Here is a 21763-nt window from a genome sequence, read left to right on the forward strand (position 1 = left end):
CCCAGATAACAAAATGTTTGCATAATGCTGGTATAATGCATGTACGCTGCAATGGCATGCTACCACTATGATGTCCAGCTGACTCCGCATCTGGTTAGCACTGTGACGGCATATCATGTTCAACATGCTGTGCAAACATTGTGCAAGCATTTTGTATTTCAAAATGTTGTCATAATGCTAGTACGCAAATCTTTTTGAAAAGCGATTTTTGCTTATATATTTTAGGTTATGTTACAATTTTTAGGGTTAAGTTACAATTATTTTATTTGCAAATATAATGTATAACTTTGCTTTTACGGAAAAACGTAAATACATTTAATATTTTTCCACGAAAGCAAAGTATACACTGGTGTTTGCAAATAAAACAATCATAACCTATAATTAATATAAATAATCATTTAATAAAAATTGTTTTTATTCTAAATATGTTACGTTGCAGTATAAAGTATATTATACTCGCGAAATAAGGATCTCAAGGATGAGAGGTCTTCTTCTTCTTGTTATTGGCACCGCAGCCTACACAGGCCAGAGGAAAATGGCGGAGCGTAATGCTGGATTCACACTGTATCCGATTTGCGTCGTACGACGCTATGCAACCAATCAGAAAACAGGATTCCGATGGATTTTGCTTCGTATTATCGGAATCCTGTTTTCTGATTGGTTGCAGAGCGTCGCAAATCGGATGCAGTGAATCCAGCATACGTCACGCCGACGACACGAGCCATCGCCGCAACACAACGCCGCATCGCTCATCGACGAGACTACGAGGCATCAACGTCACGAGCCGTCAACACAACGTTGCATCGCTCACAGACGCAGCCTGTAGCCATCGAAAACGCTTACATGCAACTGCACATGCTCACCGTAATGTAAGTCAGAAAAATTGTACTATACCTGCGAGCGAATAACTAGCGTAAATAAATTACGTAAATGTGCGAAGAATTGTAAAACGGATAAATCAATTTAGAAGTAATATATAAAATCGTGTAAGAAAATTTTAACTATTAAATTCACCGCGTAAAGCGAATGACCGAAAATAGGAATTTGGAACCGCGAAAAAATAATAGACATCGCGAATTACAATTCAGCGAACCTCCGTCGTTAAGGATAGCGGAAGACGCGTTACGTAACATTATAACAAACGTGAATAGGGCATTAGATTACTCGGACAGCTACTCTCAACCAGCAATACTTACGAACGTAATAGTAACACGAACTTTCACCTTTGGCTTAAACGACTACAGTCTCCTTGAAACAAATATGGATAACTCTCCGATAAATTGTACACTAGGCGCTATTGCGGAAGACATTTTTTACGATGTATGCCCAATTTCTTCACTTTCAGATAAGTTGCAGATAACCTTACCCAGGAGATATCTCAATTGTATTCTGGGAGATATCTCTTGGATGAAGTTATCTAGAGATAAAGAAATTGGGCATAAGTGACAACCGTGAGATAGGATTCATTAGACCAGAAATTGTAGGGCCGTTAACTGGAGAAGCCACGACTACGTAAGAGCTATTATTATTGTGGTTTTCGCGCATATTTTATTTTAACTCATTCGATTGTTGATCGTTGTCATACTCGAATCGTATATCATGTTCTGAATTTGTAATATGGACATCCTGCGGAATCATCTTAATTTTTAATTTATAAGTACTCATGGCTGTGCGGGTGAGTGGCTGGTTCCTTTCATTTTTCATCATTTTATTTTTAGTTAATCACATATCAAGGTAACGACTCTTTATACAGAATTCATCTTTGATTCATTTGCCACTTGAATTGCCAACCTTGTGTCATAATGAGAGGGAATGAGTCACTTTCTCGTCTAACCATGGAAAGTTCTACATTATATTAATCAGATATACTGAAGATAGCTCGAAAGTAAGCCGAAATGTCTGATTTTATTGAAAACTGTAATAAACTTATTTTTCGCAAGAATTACCCCGATAAAACTCTCATCATTAGCCCTTCTTTGTTGTTTTGTTTGTTGATATTTTCGAGAGTTATAATTGTTATCAATTTTATATTTATTATGACTCTATTATGACGTGAATGTGACTATTTGCTATGGGGGCAATGTGAGCTACTCAAATCAGTGAACATCATTTTATTTAATAAGAAAAAATAGCAAATTGTAATTAAAGATCAGCTTAGCCGAAAATGGAATTATTTTTCAATGATTACCTAATCAAAATTTTCTGATATGCAATACTATATCTGGTTTGCAATACTATTTATGTAAATTCACATCGAAATATTTAAGTACTAAGATCAGTATAGTCGAAAATAAAATTATTTCTCAATGATTATCTAATTTTTAATAAAAATTGATTTTTTAAATAAATATAGTCTTATTACCTATACTGTAACACGTAATTCTCTCTTAGTAATTTTTATTAATATTTTCTGATTTTACAGAAATTTTTGTTGCATTGATCTGTATAATTAATGACCCAGCAAACGCTAAATATTCATAGAAAGTTTGATTCGTATTCCCAATGTGTCGAATATCCCGGTATAGTGAAAAAACTCGCACAGAATTCAAATGTCGATGAAATATGTAGATTGTATGAATATTCTTTATATCACGAAAATCACTCGTGAGCAAGTAGTATATATTTCCGCCGATAGAGGGCCGCGTCGAAGAGTATTTACTTGTTAACAAAAATTATTTGGGAGAGAATATATAAAGAGCGCAGCATTTTGCCGGTAAAATCAAAATTAGGATTGAAGGTGAAAGTGTAGTGTGTTTAAAAATTGATTCAAGGACGACCGGGCCTAGAATTTCTGGCAAAATATAAATTTTGCGGAATATACATGAAACATTCTTGAAATATATAACGATATACATATAAATAGAATTTTTAATCAATATTTGAATGTTGCTTTTATATTCCGTAAATATTTTGGAATATATTCCGGAATACTCTTGAAACAGTTTTTTTTAATTTTAGGAACCTCTTTTGTGAATATTTCGGGAATATTTAGCTGAGATACAGGATGGAGAAGCACAACGTGAGTGTTTTATACTAAAAATCAGTGAAATACGCACTGATTCTTAGTAAAATGCTATTTTATCAGTTTTAATTAATAATATTTTCACTGATACAATTTCAGAGAATGACAGAGATGAGTAAGTAGAAATAGGCATGATGGGTCCGACATAATATGTGATATTGAATGGTTGAACACTTAATAGCCACCAAGTATTAACATCCACGTTACACGGTAAAAAATGTCTGGCTTTTTTCCTTCAGTTACATTCAGATTTCGTGTTTCTAATTTGTTTGTTTACTAGTTATAACACTTTGAAATCATGATTCTCCGAATATATTGCATTATAAATACATTATATACACTGAGAAACAAATGCTATTGATTCAATTAAAGTTTATATAACGGACTGTCGCTAACATAAGTAATTAATTCATATATATTTTTATTGACAAAAAGACCTTGATTATTGAAATAATAATTGATGCCTTTATGTCAATAAAAATATACATGAATTAATCACTTATGTTAGTGACAACCAGTAATATAAACTTTAATTGAATCAACAGAATTTTTTCTCAGTGTGTATATATATGTATATATACACACTGAGTCTGATAATTCTTCTGACGAAGTTGGACATGTAAAGCGGACTAAACTGAAACTGAAAGTCCTCTACAAATTTAAAAGTTTTTTCAGTAGTAAACAAGATATTAGTCTCTAAAGGTTATCGAATACTGCCCGGCCTACTACTACTCCAAGGTCACCAAGCGTACGTTATGCTAGCACGGCGCTCTTGCCAGGCCCTCCATTTTTGAAAAGTATCGCATACGAAAAACTGCAGAAATGCTACAGTATATATAACGCATACTATAGTATTTCCCTAGTTTTTCGAATGCGATACATTTCGAGAATAGGGCCCCAAGCCATTCCACTTCCGGTGACCCGCGTCGAGCTAGCAACGTGCGTCTACTTGGCGACCTTGTAAAAGTAGACCGGGCGGACGAGCATATTCGGTAATTTTTAGAGACTAATATCTCGTTAACTAATGCGAAAATTGTAAAATAGTAGAGGACTTTCCGTCTCAGTTTAGTCCGCTCTACATGTTCACCAACATCGTCAGAAGAATTATCAGATACCCTGTATATGTATATGAACATAAAAATTAAATATGAGCATTATATAATTTATACACAGATAATAACAACATATATACACATATAATAATAACATATTTGTTTAAACAATAAAAAATTAATTAATTAATTAAACATTTATTTAAATAGAGAGAAACAAAGTTTATTAGAAAGAAATAAAAAATTAATTGGAATCTTAGATAAATACATAATTGCGGTTCGCTGGATATATTGCAAATTTTTTGCCATTATTGCAACTCAATCACATTCACGGAGCTTCAACGCAAAATATATTAATCAAAAAGAAGAACGGAGAAGCTGCTTCTCATATTATTACTCTCTTAATTGAAGGATTGTCTTTAAACAAGGAAATGCATTTGTCTTGAATACAAAATGACACAATTAATAAAGAAATGATAATAAAGTGGATAAACAACAAAGGGAAATGGCGGAAAACGATGAAGGAAAAGATCGGAATGAGTGAAGAAAACCGACTGGAAAAACAGAGAGAGAAAACGTGATTAATCCTTGCCGCAAATAATGAATTATCGTAAAGAATCGTTTTCGCATTTTGTGACACGGCGGGAAAGAAACGATTTGTTGCGGAAATTCTTCAATCTTAATTTTAATTTCAGTGATGGTCCTAGAGAAGTCGACATGGCTAAATTTAAGCTTCGTGGAGAAGATCCTGCGAAAGTCAGAAGAAAACGATTCGATTCAGGTGATCGATATGTCTATAAAACCAGCCACGAAGAAAGGTGACAACTATCTTAGCGATATGGTCAGGATTACGATTGAATTTTCACGTAATCAAGGCGGCCATGAGATTAAAGAGAAAAAATCCATTATTGTTAAACTCGTACCTATAGTTGAAAATATTCGACAAAAATTCGTAAGTTGATTTAATGCATACATTTTTAATAAACACAAAGATGATATATATATATATATATCATCTTTGTGTTTAATAAATAGAGAGAGAGAGAGAGAGAGAGAGAGAGAGAGAGAGAGAGAGAGAGAGAGAGAAATATCAAACTGTATAATACACGAACGATTTTATTATATCGGATTAGATTTTTATCATGTACTTAATGAAAAGATTAGGATAATTTATATTTAAGTATTAGTGGTTAAAAATAAAATCAGTGATTGAAAATAAAATGATTTTTATGAATTAAGTTAGAATTAATAAAGAACACACAAATATACATGTATTTAAGAAAATATTTTCCACTTGCTTTAAAACTAATTTTAATTTGTAAGACAAAATTATTATTTATTTGACATCAAGAAGCTAAAAATTTCTATTACACAAATTTTTATTTAGACCTTAAATTTACATGAAAAAATAATTACATGCTTGTTAGATTAAAAGATTTCATTTATTAATTTTAAATTTGTTACAGGTCATATTAGCAGGTTGTTTTCACACCGAAATATCAATGCTGTCAAATACCTTGAATAAAATGAATAAGTTATTAGGGTCCAAGTATCGTTTAAGCGGGAAAAGCCTATATGTGCAAAACGAACATCCAACGCTTCTCGTGATGGAAGATCTCATGTTTCTTGGTTTTCGAATGGCCGATCGTTTGTCTGGCCTTGATCTAGCTCATTCCGTATTGGCGTTACAAGGACTTGCCAGATTTCATGCAGCCTCTGTCGCCGTATGTGAAAAGGTAAATCACGCGTGACTCAGTCATAATATTGCAATTGTTAAGAATTTAAGTCAATAGCATGAATGTCAGAACGATTTCAGGAATAAATCTTTTGCATTAATATAAGCAATTTAATATTAAATATAAAAGATATATGTAAAATATTACTTTGATTTGGGTTGTTGATATCGAATAAAAATATTTACTATGAATATATTCATCAATGCAAAAACTGTTTATATTTACTCTAAATGAATAAGCATTATCGAATAAAGCAAATTTGATTAGTCCAAACAAAATCTATTTATGACGATATTCATTATTCATATGTTCGATATAATGCTTATTCATTTAGAATAAATATAAATAGTTTTTGCATTGATGAATATATTCATAGTAAATATTTCTATTCGATATCGACAACCCTACTTTGATTGCGCATGAATATCGCATTACTACGAAATTTTTTTGTGTTATACTATTTCAAGTATTTGTTAAAAATATGATAAGTAGTAATCACGGAGATATTTGAAAGCTTCATATAAGAAACATTAATTTAAAGTGACAGATAATTATAACTTTAATTACTATAAATTTTGTCAACAAATAATTTTTAATAAAACTTGTAGAACGTTTTAGGATCATGTACTTAATATATTTTATAATTCTATAGAGAATTATTTATAATTCTATAGCAATAATTTCTAATGTACAATAAACTTAATTATTTATAGCCAAATGGATAGACATCAATGTTCTTTATTAAAAATATTTTAATACACTTAGGAACCAAAACAAAAAGAGTATTCGAAAGGATTGTTTTACCATCGGTATCCGCCAGAACTGCAAGCTTTTTTCATTATGGGTATTAAAGCTTTAGCAGATGAGATAGCAAACTGGCCAGAAGTGAAAAAGTAAGATTAGCATACCTAAACACCAGTATTTATTATTTTATTGCTTATTTAATGTCCAATATAACGTTTTTTATGACACAAGATGATGAGGATATAATACGAAAAAATTAAACATATTAATTATAAGCAGCAAATCGCAAATATAAGTACAAATTGCACCGTTTAGAGCGTAATATTTGTGTGAATTTTACATAATTTCACATAATTTTATGTTTATGTTATTTTCATCGCTAGATATTCGGAAAAAATTGCTAAACTGTCCGATCACGTATATAAAATAGCAGAAGATGCAGTCAAGTCTTCTGAGGATGAATTGAACGTCATTAATCATGGTGACTGCCATCTGAACAATATGTTGTTTAAATACGATAATGATGGCAAACCTATTGATCAGATTTTTGTAAGTACCATCACGTTCTTTTGTATATTCAGATTGTCGATTCCAGCCCAGCGTTGTATACCGGTATATATATTTACAACATTATAATTCAATCTTCTTCTTCAGATCTTGGGTTTAATATAAAATTTGTATCTTCCTTCAAGTCCCTAGATTTTTTGAATTAATATACAGCTCCAGGATCTTCTTTTAGATCCTTAAGCTTCATAGAAGTCCTTATAGGATTCATTTAGAATGTGCATTTTTATAATCATGCTTCTTTGATCAATCTTTTCTTATAAAATATGTGAGATATATGTGAGAAGACAGTCCGGATCGAACCTGCTATCTATTGATTATAAGTTGAAGTAGCTGTTTTTACACGGAACTATATATACGTGTTCATCACTTGTTTTATATGAATAAGAATTAATTTTGTTTTCATAAGAATTAAATTTAAATAATTCGTAAAATTTTTAATTTATACTTGTATGGTATGATTTATTATTGACACGAATTTACTTCAAAATATATTACTTTAATTTAAAGAAATATAAATCATAAACATAATTTAGATATAATAATATAATTCAATCACTTATTCATTCTAATTATCTATATTTTTAAATTTTTATTATAGTTGAATGCAGTGATAGAAGTTCCCGTAAGAAATAAACAGAACAAATAGATAATATTTCGAAAGATACTATTATGGTATTAACGTATTTCAATTATCTGCAATTTAGTTATCAAAACAAAGGTAGTAATAATAGCAGAAAATGCAGTCTATAAATAATACAATAAACCCATCTGTTTAATCGCATTCTGCTATTGCATTCGTGGCCTGTTTTTTCGTATCAATTGCACAGATTATTAATTATTTACCACAACTTCCTAAATGTAATATTCCTAAACGTCCTACTTCCGACAATAGAGTTTATTTCCAATGTATTTGCAGAGAACTCGAAACATTGATTGATTAAAAAAATTCATATAATTACAGGTAGACTTCCAAATGTGCGTTTACACGACGCCAGCACTCGATCTTCATTATTTTCTCAATACAAGTCCTTCCATTGATGTCATGGAAAATGAGAGAAATACTTTATTAAGCGAATACCTTGGCACCTTGTCGGCGACTATGAAGCAACTGAACTGCAAGACGCAACCGCCCACCATGGAAGAATTGAAGGCTATCCTAAAGCGAAGTGCTAACTATGGAATGATTGCATCCTTCACGATTTTACCGCTCATGCTGTGTAGTAAGAGTGAATCAAAAGATTTGGATGAGATCATGGGCACGGGTACTTTTATAAATCCAGGTTTACAGAGTGAGAGTTATAAAGAATTAATGATAAAGAGAATTCCATTATATGACGAGTGGGGTTTACTAGGATAATCATATACAGGGTATTAGTTAAGTATGTTCCCAAACTCAACAGAGCGATTCTTTGGTTTATTTCACGTAAAAAAGTCCATATGAACAATGAACATGTGTCCTAAACGGCTTAGTTTCCGAAATAAAAAAATTTAAACGTGTAGTAATAATCCGTTTATTTGAAAGAAATACAACTTGAACTAGTCAAAAACTAGACAAAAACATAAAAACAAAAACAGGCTTCAGTTCTTCTGACGAAATAAAACAATTAGATGAATAGTTGGAAATGTCCACCTTGCGCCATGATACATCCATCGAGCCTTCTTCTCAAAGATTGACGTACACGCTCGAAGATACCAGGTGTGTTATACGTATTGCCGCGCATGAAGTAACTATTCGATTCCTCAAATCATTCTCATTCTCAATTGGGGTGGTATAAACCAATGATTTCAGATGCCCCCAAAGGAAATAATCCAAAGGATTTAAGTCTGGTGATTTAGGAGGTCAAGTTTGAGTTCCTGCTCGACCTATCCTCTATTTCGGAAACTAAGTCGTTTAGGACACATGTTTATATGAACTTTTTTACTTGAAATAAACCAAAGAATTGCTCTGTTGAGTTTGAGAACATATTTAACTAACACCCTGTATATATATAAAGAATATTTAATACATCAATTATAAATTTAACTTTTCTGATGTCTTATTATCTACTATCACATAAGTCTTCAAGATAGTAAAACATATTAAAATTTAAAATAAGCTTATGTAACATAATATTTTTTACGAAATAATTCTAGTTTCGAATATCTGTGCGACACAGTTTTGCATGTATACTGGGTATTTTACGAAAATAAATAACAAAATGTGAAAAACAATTAAATAGAAATAAAATTGCTATCGGGCTCGAGTACTATAGCGCATATCTTTCATATGGAATCAATTGCATTATTTTAAATAAAACATTTGTTAATAAAAAAAAACACTTTTTTTTTAGAAAAAAGAAGAAAAAAGTTATTAAAAATTTGTTTATGCATTTTTAGTTTAAAAGACAATAAGGTACAGGTTTGGTTGTTAAAAAGATTAAAATAAACTATACAACGTTAGTGTAGAATTTATGAAAAAATATCATTTATATTTATACTTCAATTTTTTAATTAAAGTATAAATATAAATTTATATTTAATAATTAATTATTTATAATATTTAATCATTTATAATTTAATTTATTTTAAATAAAGAATAATTAACGTCCACTCAAACGATTCCGCTCAAAATAATACCGAATAATTATATAATCTTTATATTGTCCGAACAATATAATTTTGGTTATTTACGGTATTCCATAAACAGTTGGAAATCATTATTTCGCGGGCATAATTGATCGAATTTTGCAGAAAGAGAGATTGTATTACTAACGAAAATATAACGTACTCATAACTCAAGTAGAACACAAGTTATTATAATATCGAAATAATGTCAAATTGATTATTAAATTATTATGTCACTTTCCAATCAACATCGATTCATTTTGACGTTATCGTGTTTTTATTGTTCTACTTGGATAGTTTTATCAAAATTAAATAATAAGCAAACTTAATAAACTATTATTAGATATATGCAAATTTTTTCAGCTTTGTATCATGTCGCTTATGCGTGCTACGAAATTAATTATCATGACATTCTGTTAAAAAAAAGGAAGGAAGATGAAAAACAATTTAATCATTTTTATAATCGTAGTTAACAAAAGAAGATGGTGAATTTACAATGATTTTTTTATCGTTTCCTGATTATATGATTAGACCTGCGTAACCATGTAAAAATACATTATTATCTGTATACTAAAGTCGTATTATATCTTGCAAGGAAAGGCATCCAAGTATCCTCTTGTGATTTTGCTAAGCTTTATAGTTTAATATATTAAACTGTATTCTGAATAAAAATATTATTTAGAAATTTTATTTTGACAAAACTGTTACGTTATAGCGAATCATTTTAGTCCAATTACGATTTTTCGTTAGTTCGTGATGCTATTATTGTGGAATCATTTATCAATTTGTCTACTGAGGAAGATAGAAACTAATTATAGGTAACGTGACTTGCAAGGATGTCGTAATGTTTACGGAGCGATTTTTTTTTTATGGCGCGTGCAGCGATGTCAATTAATTTTTCACCGGAAAACATCGCACATGCTATCGTCTTATTGTTCTGTAGATTAGCGTTTATTGCTTGATTGAAGGACAAACCTGCATGAGTTTAATGTTGACTAAGTCTCAGTTATTCAAGATTCTGATGAAGGCACAAAGCCCACGATGAATGAATAGACCGACGTAGATATAAAGCCTGTAAATCCTATTCTACGTGTATCATTTCGAGAGTGGCTTTAGGAAACTGCATAGTGAAGTAAGCATTTAAGAAAAATAAACGATTGAATTCGAAGACGAATAATTTCAGGTTAGTTATTTTAGTGTGTATTGTTTATTATTACTTCACTTCTTGCACTAGGTTGTATTAGAACATTTTTTCTCGTTTCTCCGATATATTTATACATATATCTATTTCATTTTAAGTTTTAAAAGCGTAGTTCATGTTCACAGAAAACAGACTTTTTTTTATTCTCTTGACATTGATATTCACAGTAACGGTTTATAGAAGAAAATTTTAAATGAAGTCCCAAACATATTGAAACATCATAGTGAATTTTTTGATTTTACATATATATAAATGATTTTTTCCCCGACCCCCATTATAATACATTTCGAAAATATAAGTAAATATTATAAATAATGTATAATGATATGTGTGTGAAACATATATAAATAAAGGAAGCTTAATGAATTCTATGATACATAATTTAATACTGATTGTGACCAATAAGTTTTGAAATTGATGCCATAAAAAATATATAAAAATTAAGAATAATTATTAAATATTTATCACCTTGCAATATAATCCCTGTTCTCTTCCAATTAACCTTTACATTACTATATAACGAATCGAATGTCCGTATATGGAAACTTCTTCTGAATTATCCTTAATTCTCCTACCTGATCAATGGATCGATAACACATATTATTCAAGTAACGTACTTCTTATAGTAAATTTCAATATAGGAAATAAAAAGATATTCCAGATAGCATATACACTTCTAAAAAAACGTCATAAAGATATCATAAAGATATCTTCTGGGATATACACATCTAAAAAATATCTAAAAGGCGTCTTAAAGACATCTGTTAGAGTACATAGCTCATTGTCTGAATGTCAATGTGATTTAGCGCCAGCATGAATTATATTCTTGAGAAGAGTTAAATTACAACATTACGTAACTAGCAAACGTTACAAACAAGTGTAACACAGTAAATTGAAGTCAATTAAAAGTAACATCGAGAAAACAGTTATAATTTTACACTCAAGAAACTGTTATGTAACCCATGTGTTGTATAAGTTATATTATACTTAAAATGTCAAATGTGACACTGTATGACATTGAAGTTATATTACTTTTAATTGGTGTTTAATGAGAAGAATGTTTTAAAATTTTATTTAGGACAATTTTATTTCAGACAGTATTTTTACAGACAACTTTAGAGGCACATAAATAATAATATATATATTTTTTACAAATAACTTTTTCTTTAAATAATCTTACATTTTAACATAATATTTTAAAAATTGAATATTTAATACAAAATTTTAATACAAATAACTACTATTCCTGTGTATTTCTTAAATTAAATAAGATAAGCTCCTTAATAGTAAATATATTTGTTGATACAATAATAATTATTATATTATTTTAAACTTTAGACTAACAAGAAACGCAATACAATATATTTTATATATCAGAAGAACCGAGGAGCCGGAAAAAGGAAAAAAAACGTAATAAATTTCGTCGCAAACAAATTAATTACTGCAAAAAAATTGTTTTTATGTTTTGTAACACGACGAGAAGAACATGACTTTTCAAAAAAATTCTTCAACTTTAATTCCACTTTTAGAAATGGCCCTAGAAACATCGACATGGCTAAATCTATGCTTCGTGGAGAAGATTCTGCGAAAGTCGGAAAACGATAATTCGATTCAGGTGATCGATATATTTTCAAAACCGGCTACGGTCAAGGGTGACAATTACACTAGCGACATGATTAGGGTTATTGTCGAATATTCACGCGGCTCTAAGATTAAAGAGAAAAAATCAATTATTGTGAAACTGTCGCCTCCCCTTGAAGGTGTTCGACAGAAAATAGTAAGTTAATCTAATATGTATATACACACATTGTTTCTACTATAAAAAGAGAAGAAGAAAGAGAGAGACAGAGAGAGAGAGAGAGATAACAGTGGAAAATTTTATTACTTTGAAGTACATACATTTCTATTCAAAAAGTTTCTAGGATACTTATTTTTGGATAATCAATGATCGAAATAAAATCATCTATATAAGTCAAGTTTACATAAACGAATGTACAAGCGAATGTACATTTTGCGCTTTTTATTACTTTGTATTTAAAGAAAACATTCTTTATTTGTTTCAAAACAAGTCTCAAAACTTTCTATTAGACAAATTTTATTTAGATAATTACGTAGGCCTATATAACACAAATAATTGCATGTTTGTAGATTAAAAGATTACAATTCATTATTTTAAATAAACTTGTCACAGGTCACACAAGCAGGTTTCTTTCACACAGAGATGTCGATGATGTCGGATACTTTGGATAAAATGAACAAAATATTAGGGACAAAGAACCGCTTGAACGCGAAGATTCTCCATATGCAAAATGAAAATCCAGTACTTCTGGTGATCGAAGATCTCGCGTCTCTCGGTTTTCGAATGGCTGATCGGTTGTCTGGTCTTGACCTAGATCATTCCATATTGGCGCTTCACGGACTTGCCAGGTTTCACGCAGCCTCCGTAGCCCTATGCGAGAAGGTAAATCACACGCGTGACTCACAATCAGTTGCAGCATGTTGTTGCAATTATTAAGAATTCGGATCATTAATGACATTGACGAATGCAAAAACTATTACAAGTTCAAATTTACGCGTTAATATTAAATATAAAGAGCTCTTAACATTAAATATAAAAATTATACATATGGAATCAGTGGAACATCACTTTGCATTTCATAAAAGTCGAATTGCGAAGAATATGTAGTGTTTTAGGATTACGTATGACACATCTTACATAAGTCTACAGAGAAGAATTTATAATTGTAATATTAAATACACCAGAATTCCATTTTAATATCGTATTAAACTTAAAATTTTGCGCTTTTTATCATATAAGATTTTCTATTTACATGAAATAAGACTTCGATACGTTCATTTAGCGATAGTGCTGCTGGTGAGCGATTTAAAGACGTCTAGAAAGTGTATTATGTCTGAAAGACGTCCAAAAGATAAATAAAAAAATATTTTTAAATCTAGTAGGTGTAATTTGTAACTTTTTAACGACAATTTTCTGTCTAGAGATGTCGTTGGGCAGATATTTTACATGGTGAAGAAGTTAATAACAGCGCAACTATATAATTAAAAGGTCGTTAGTTAAACGTTACAGAATAGGCTAAAAAGGCCCTGTAGGATATAAGAAGCTTTTGTGCAAATTTTGCCGCTTTCGTATATATTTTTATTTAACAATCTTTTAAATAAAATACTTTTATCTATACCTGTTAAATATTCTTAGAGAAGATGTGTGTGTGTGTGCGTGCGCGTGCGTGCGTGCGTGCGTGCATGCGTGTGTGTGTGTGTGTGTGTGCGTGGGTGTGTGCAATTTTTTAATTATACTATATTATTTCAATTTCAAGAGTCCATGACTAGCATTTTTTGGCAATTTTTAATTTGTATTTCTGGTGCTGAAGTGGCTCGGAGTATAGTTTTGTACGTACTGAAAGATTTTAGTATCTCTGGGAAATGAACAACTATTCGATCCGACTAATAATTTCAAATTTTGTAATACGTATTCTTTTAATTAGTATACAATATTTATTTCAAAACATATTAAATTTCATAAGAACAAACGCCCATATGTGGTGTCGAGAATGAAATATTTATTTTTAAAACTTAATTTAGCTTACTCTCTTATTAATGCATCTTTGCGTAGCGCAGTGCACTCCTTGCATACCTGCTCGGAGGACCTGTTCAAGATTTCGGTAAAAGTCATCTTAAAATCATTTTTCGATAAAATTTCAAAGATGTTTCTTTTAAAAATGTCTTTTCAAAATGCATAATGTCTAAGCTGTCTCCTAACTTTCTCAGAAAAAAGGTCTGCTATTTTTTTGTAAAGAAATTATATATTAAAATTATTGTGTAGACTTCTTATGTAGCTTGATCTATTTGATATTTCAAATTTCCGCACTACAAATCTAATTACTTAACTTTATAATCAAAATGGATAAAAATACATCAAAATGTTTTTTAATAAAAATATTTTAATATTTAGTTTTTTATATTAGGAACCAAAACAAAAAGAGATGTATACGAAAGGATTATTTTCTAATCAGTATCCGTCAGATATAACAGAATTTTTCGTCAAGAGTACTAAAGCTTTAGCAGACGAGAGTGCGAACTGGCTAGAAGTGAAAAAGTAAGATTTGCATAGATGATAATATTTATTGTTTTATTTTTAAGTATTCAAAATATTTTGTTGTAAATGACATAAGATAATAATTATTTAATATGAAGAGGCAGAACATGATAAGAAAAAAATTGCAAATATAAGTACGAATTACACTGTTTGGATTAATATCTATTTATATTATTTTTACATGTTTCCATATAATTTTACGTTTATTTGATTTTTATTGCTAGATACTCGGAAAAAATTGCTAAACTCTCCGATCACATGTATCAAATAGGAATAGATGCAACCCAGTTCTGTGAAGACGAATTTAATGTTATTAATCATGGTGATTGTCACGTGAATAACATGTTATTCAAATATGACAATAATGGTCAACCTACTGATCAGATTTTTGTAAGTACTATTACGTTATAAAAAATCATATGCTTCCTCTAAACTCATTATTTTATTATAATCCTGACTTTATATTGCGACTAAAATTAAATAAGAACCAAGTTAAATAAAACCATTCGTGAAATTTTTAGCATGTATTTACATGTGATAAGACATGTCCCAGATGTGCATGTTGCATAAGATATCTTTTAGACGTAATACATCTAAAAGGTGCTTATCTTATGCAATATAAACGTTATTTGGGGTGTTGTTGAAACAGCGAATTTACTTTGAAAATATATCTTATATACTCAGACAAATATAAATTTTATTATAAACACAAATTAACATAGCTTGTTGTCAGTCACTTTATTCTAATTTTCTACATTTTTGAATATTTATTATATATATAATTTTCATAGTCGAATGCAATGATATAAATTCGTATAACAATAAATTAAATGAACAGATATGGTTTCGAAAGACCCTATTACGGTACATGTTAACGCAATTTAATTATACGCAATTGTAGTTAGAGCAATTGAGATAAATAGACAGTGGTAGTATGAGATATTTAAAATCATTGAATATGAAATGTGTTTTGATTAATGCATCGTATATAGTCATATTCGTCTGTCAATGTTATCCATTTGAGCTATCAACATAGTCGTCGGGACTTCATAAACATGACGTCCTACTCCTCTCCCCCCCCACTCCCGGTGTCTCTTAATCACTCACTGAATGTGTGCGTGCGTGCGTCTGTATGTGTGTAATGCATAGAATTAATCTCCAATAAAATTGCCGTAGACTTAATTAAAAGATTGATGGAACGAAAAAATTAATTTTATCACAGGTAGACTTCCAAATATGTGTCTACGGATCGCCGGCTCTCGATCTTCTCTATTTTCTTAATTCAAGTATTTCCTTTGATGTCATTGAATACAAGAGAGATGTATTATTAAATGAATACCTTGATACCTTGACAACGACTATGAAGTTATTGAACTGCAAGACGCAGCCGCCCACCATGAAGGAACTGAAAGCTACCCTAAAACGAAGAGCGAGTTTTGGAATGATAACGTCCTTCGCCATTTTACCGTTTATGCTGTGCAGTAAAGCTGAGGCGAAAGATTTGGATGAAATCATGGGCACTGGTACTTATATAAATCCAGGTTTAAAAAGTGAGAGTTATAAAAAAGTATTGATAAAAAGAGTGCCACTGTACGATGAGTGGGGTTTACTGGATCTCTAATACTTCACATTTAGTGATAGAACATTAAAATAGAAAAAAAATAAAAATCTAGAAAATAAGGATATTGTATGTAAATATAACAAATACATTAAAATTAATAACAATAGTCGAAAATTGTTTACGTGCTATTTTGAAAAAAGGTTTTTTTTAACAACGAATAAACGTGAAATTTTATATAATGATATATTTGGTTCGAAAAATTAAAAAATATTTTTTTATGATAGTTTTACCTTTGACGTTAAAGTTTCAAAATAAATCGTGATTTTTTAAATATTCTATCAACATATAAGAGATGACGGTGTATACACATATACGTAGATACATCGTTTTGTTACGTAAATACTGCTTAATTCAACATATCAAGAGCAGACTTCCAAAATGTATTTTGTCCGAAATTTTATTTATCGAGTTACAGATGACATAGTGTTCAGTATTTAGAGACTTAAATTCTAAGATACACTACGATGATCTAAAAGATTTCTACACCATCAATTTATGTGCTAAAAAAAATATTGACATTCGAAATGCATTATGTTTTTTAACTAGAGACAAACAATATGTATTTGTTTAAGATTTTTAGCCATTGTTTAGCAATTTTGTTGAATACTTCATATCTTACTGATTGACAAATTGCAGTTTTCTTGTGCCTTTCTTCTCGTTTTCTGAGAATTATAAATTTTGGACGAAACGCATTTTCAAAGTCTGTACCTTATATATTAACAAAGAAAATTAATATGTTAAAACAAATGTATATAATATTATTCCATGGTACCAAAAATGATATATAAATTAATTAAGATAAAAAATAAAGTATTTTAGGTTGTATTAACATATTACAATGCGCACAAGAAAAATTGGAAAAAATTACAAAGTAATACGTAATAAAATAACCGAACTCTGTATGGTCTATGTAAGTTAGATCTTTTCTCTAATTTTTGCTGAGTCTAAAATTGCAAATTGTTCAAATCAGTTTCAAAAAAAGAAACATTCTAAAACGTTTAATTTTGCTGACGATCAGTTAAATTCATTTTATGATTTCTTATGTGCAAGTCTACGTTACGTACAATTATTGTAATCGATTATTATTGATTAAATTAATTATTAATAGTAAATTTTTAATATAAAATTTATTTTATTATTAAATTTAATTTGAACTGAGGCAAGTGTTACACTTGTTTTTCTCGCCAATGACAATTCTCTTCCCTCCATCCCTCAGTGAGTACAATCGCCGTATAATAAGGATATCTTAAAATCAAATGATATCGATCAGTTCATAGAATGAAACAGAAATATACAATAATAATCAAGTGCAATTAATCTGTAGGAAAAAAATATTTAATTGATATTTTACAAAACTTTATATTTTCAAAAACCAGGAGGATTGGGGCGTGGCTTTAGTATCTGTTTCTGACTGCTGTCCACTTAGCGCTTCAAACGCTACAGAGCATTTGTAGCACTGATATAACTGGTCCATTTGATGCTTCGGAACGCTTCCAGAAACTCTGATTACGTCATCAATACGTCTTAGTTTTTGCTCCCACTTCGCTCCAACTGCCACACCTCGGTAGGTGGGTTGGCTGGAGCGTTCACATAGCAATTGTAGCATTCGAAATAGTAATGAACCAATCGGAGTGTAACGTTTGGAGTGTAACGTTCAGAGCATTTGGAAGAAGCAAGTGGATCGCAGCTTCTGCAGTGTGACGTATTATTTACGTACTGTCGGCATGCTGTCACTTAACTTTGAACTCTTGTTCCGGCAGGTCAGTGTCGCTCCGAATATTTCCGGTATTATATTTTTGGAACGCAATCGCGATAAGTGTTAGATAATACGAAACATCGTATATTACACAACCGTTCACACAATTACTACCTTGCACGGTTGTTAGTTGATTTTGTAAATGGATCGAGATGATAACTCATATATCATAGACGTTTCATGCAGTTTAATCATTTAGAAATGAAACATCATAAAAAATTGGATTATAATTGTTTCGTGACGGTTTATGATAGATATTTTTGTGTTTAATACAAAATTTTTCTTTCGTTTAAATCTCTATACATATCTCTATACATTTTTAACTGCATCATATAAATTAAAAGTAAAGTAACGTTAATAAATAACATTACGCAAATAACACAATTCATGCGATTCCACAATTAATACAGCTTGTGTAATTAATAACAATTTAACTAATTTCTCGTTTTTGTGCGTCTTTCGCGATATCGACGAAAACGTATAAAAATTAAGCGTTTGAGAATTTTATGATTGTTTACCAACAATGACAGTAAATCGGAAATAAATCAAAGTATTATTTTTCATTTTTTAAATATCTGGCTAACTCGATTGATATCGTATTCACATCTTACAGAAACTATAATAAAAAGTTTATCTTTTCCACCTACTCTGAATTTGTTTAGTTGCACTGGTGATAAACGGATTAATGTACTATTCACGACTCGACATTTGATGAAAAACTAATTCGAGCTGGTGGGATTATATCTTTGATGTTTTGGCAAAAAGTACGACTTACAATGAGGCATTATTGAATAGCCACGATCATTGCAACGTCGGCATTTATCGTGTGTCTTGTACATACTCGATTATATTCGTCGATTTTAAGGTATTCATAGTGTTTACTCTAGAAAAATTAACCTAAGAAATGTTTTAAAAAGTTAAGTCCTGTGATTAATTTATGAGATCTTAAAATACTTAATATGATCTTAAATATAAGAATTGACTTAAATGCTCGCCGAAGTGTTGATTCCATCAACCGATTTGGAATTCTATCATGGATTTTATAAACAAGGAGTATTGCAGTATTGCAAGAAAGATTTTTATTAATAATTAATGCGCGCACGATTTAATTTATTATCCACAAGTGTTTTTTGCAAAAGGATGATAATCCAATCCTAAGAGGAGAAGGAGAAGCATCAAGTACCGGCGGAACAACCTAGAAATACTTTTTATCTATATATAAATAATAGCTCATTTTGTCAGTTATTCAAACTGTTTTTATCCCGATAAATTAATATTTAGGAAGAGAAAACGCATCTAAATTTTATAAAAGTTTTTTCTTGTTTCTGAGATTTTTTTCGGAAAATATAAGATAATTATATTCTACGTTTATTCTTCAATTTTTTACGTGATACTATTTTTTATACGCAGTAAATAACTTTCTTTTACGCGGTATTTTATATAAATTTTCATTATTTTTATTTTTTATGCATGTACGTGAAATAAATATTTTTACAACATACATGTCTTTTCTCTTATGTATTTTTTTTGTACTCACAAATTCTTTGCTCTCAATTCTGTAAAAATATCGCGTAGAATGCATATTCCACGATAAATCGATAAACAAATGCCTCTAATAAATATGTAATTGTAAAATGATTATAAAATTCGATGGGTCTAAGAAACGTTGACTATTTCGAGGGTATATTGAATTAAAATCTCATGATTTTTTTTTTGTGCAACAATATCGATTATGGTAATTACGAAACATTTCACCTGTTACACATCGGTACAATGATAAATATAAATTATTAAAATATTTACACCTCAAATTGAATTAATTAAATTTTTCACAAATATTATTTATAATTGATATTGTTTAATTTTTTTCAAATATCATTAAAAATTTTATTCTGACGAAACTGTTGCATTATAGCGAACCATCTTAGCGCAGTTGCGAAATTTTTCATTAGTTCATACTGTCATTTTGGAATCTTATCACAATTAATTGTCTGTTGGTGAAAGTAAAGACTAAACAACTAATGATGACTTGCACACATATCGTAACGTTTACAGTGCGATTTTTTTATAGTGAAACGTGGAACGTTAATTATTTTTCTGCACCGGAAAACATTACACGCGTTATTGTCTTATCATCACCCTATAGATTTAGCGCTTATTATTTGAGTGAAGAACCAATCTGCATAAGTTTAATGTTGATCGAGTCAAAAATAATCTCAGTTATTTAAGATTCTAATGTAGATATCTAGTATGTGATAAATGAATATAATGCAGATATAAAACCTGAAAATTCAGTACCGCGTGTATCATTTTAAAGCTGATTTATGAAAGGGAACAGTGAAATAATTTAAGAGAAATTAACGACTGAAGACTAAGACGAATATAAAGTCAGATCAGTTCTATTAGTGTAGTGCATTTTATCAATACTTCAGGTCCATTTTTTATTTCTGCATTAAAATGTAGCATTAGAACTTTTTTCTTACTTTCACGAAATATCTAATAAATAAAGGATAGTTGATACACAGTGCATGATATATACTTAAAATTGCAAAAACATTAAATGTGTTGTGTGTGCGCGTGTGTAGTATTTATTGCTCTGTTTAGTGTATCATAAATTATTATATACCATAATTTCAAATATTTCTTTAGAAAATTTACTTTATGAGTAATAAATTACAGTTTAATATATTTGGAGACATAAATATCTGTATTCATGTCTTCAAATATACTTCTTGCTTAAGCTTAAGCAACAATTCAAATATATAAATATAGTCTCTTATTACTATAAATATTCAAATGACATTATAGTTAATATGTACCTATACAAGTCACACATACGCATAATATCTGAAAATTATTAATAAAGTTATATTATGCACATTTTTTTATATTTTCTTTAATTATATGCGTTATATTTTGAAATCTAGATCTGTAATGTTGATGCTACAATGAGTCTGCAGTTGGAAGTCTAAGTATTAATCAGTGAAGTTGACCAATAAGCGTTAATCATACAAGTTGGCTATTGGTCAGCTTCACCGATAAGACTTAGGACTACCGACTATCGACTTATTACAGGATCAGCATGACAACTGATTCCAGTAATTGTAACAAATGTAACAATTAACCCGGTACTTAGAGCCAGTTGTTACAGACGTCATTACCTTATATATTTTCTACGAACAAATAACAAAGATAATCATGCTATTAAAGTACAAAAATAACTTCTGTACTGTAAGCATGTGACTACTGAGAAATTTCCTTGCGGGTTTAAAATACAAAATTTAACAACTCTTACATCCATGGCAGTATTGGCTCTCAGCCTCTAATACATTTTAATTGAATGTTT

At 30.0% G+C, this 21763-nt stretch overlaps 2 protein-coding genes across 3 annotated transcripts; both read left to right on the forward strand.

Annotated features, from left to right (window-relative positions):
* The first annotated feature begins 676 nt into the window (after window positions 1-676).
* On the forward strand, window positions 677-8519 carry LOC108766094 (uncharacterized). 2 transcript variants are annotated; one of them, XM_018515159.1, is made up of 8 exons: window positions 677-869; window positions 2959-3019; window positions 3122-3137; window positions 4770-5026; window positions 5541-5810; window positions 6576-6703; window positions 6938-7103; window positions 8083-8519. In XM_018515159.1, the coding sequence occupies exons 2-8, from the start codon at window positions 3005-3007 to the stop codon at window positions 8476-8478; spliced, it is 1248 nt and encodes a 415-aa protein (XP_018370661.1). In that variant the 5' UTR covers window positions 677-869; window positions 2959-3004; the 3' UTR covers window positions 8479-8519. The 2 variants fall into 2 exon arrangements, with proteins under 2 accessions (XP_018370661.1, XP_018370662.1); XM_018515160.1 differs by lacking the exons at window positions 677-869; window positions 2959-3019; window positions 3122-3137 and adding an exon at window positions 4452-4684.
* Window positions 8520-10760: 2241 nt separating this feature from the next.
* On the forward strand, window positions 10761-16733 carry LOC108766098 (uncharacterized). The gene is made up of 6 exons (XM_018515167.1): window positions 10761-10908; window positions 12456-12703; window positions 13118-13387; window positions 14910-15040; window positions 15265-15430; window positions 16263-16733. The coding sequence occupies exons 2-6, from the start codon at window positions 12458-12460 to the stop codon at window positions 16659-16661; spliced, it is 1212 nt and encodes a 403-aa protein (XP_018370669.1). The 5' UTR covers window positions 10761-10908; window positions 12456-12457; the 3' UTR covers window positions 16662-16733.
* The last annotated feature ends 5030 nt before the right edge of the window (window positions 16734-21763 follow it).

The sequence above is a fragment of the Trachymyrmex cornetzi genome, unplaced genomic scaffold, assembly GCF_001594075.2.
Source record: "Trachymyrmex cornetzi isolate Tcor2-1 unplaced genomic scaffold, Tcor1.1 scaffold57, whole genome shotgun sequence".
In the NCBI taxonomy this organism is placed as follows: Eukaryota; Metazoa; Arthropoda; class Insecta; order Hymenoptera; family Formicidae; genus Trachymyrmex; species Trachymyrmex cornetzi.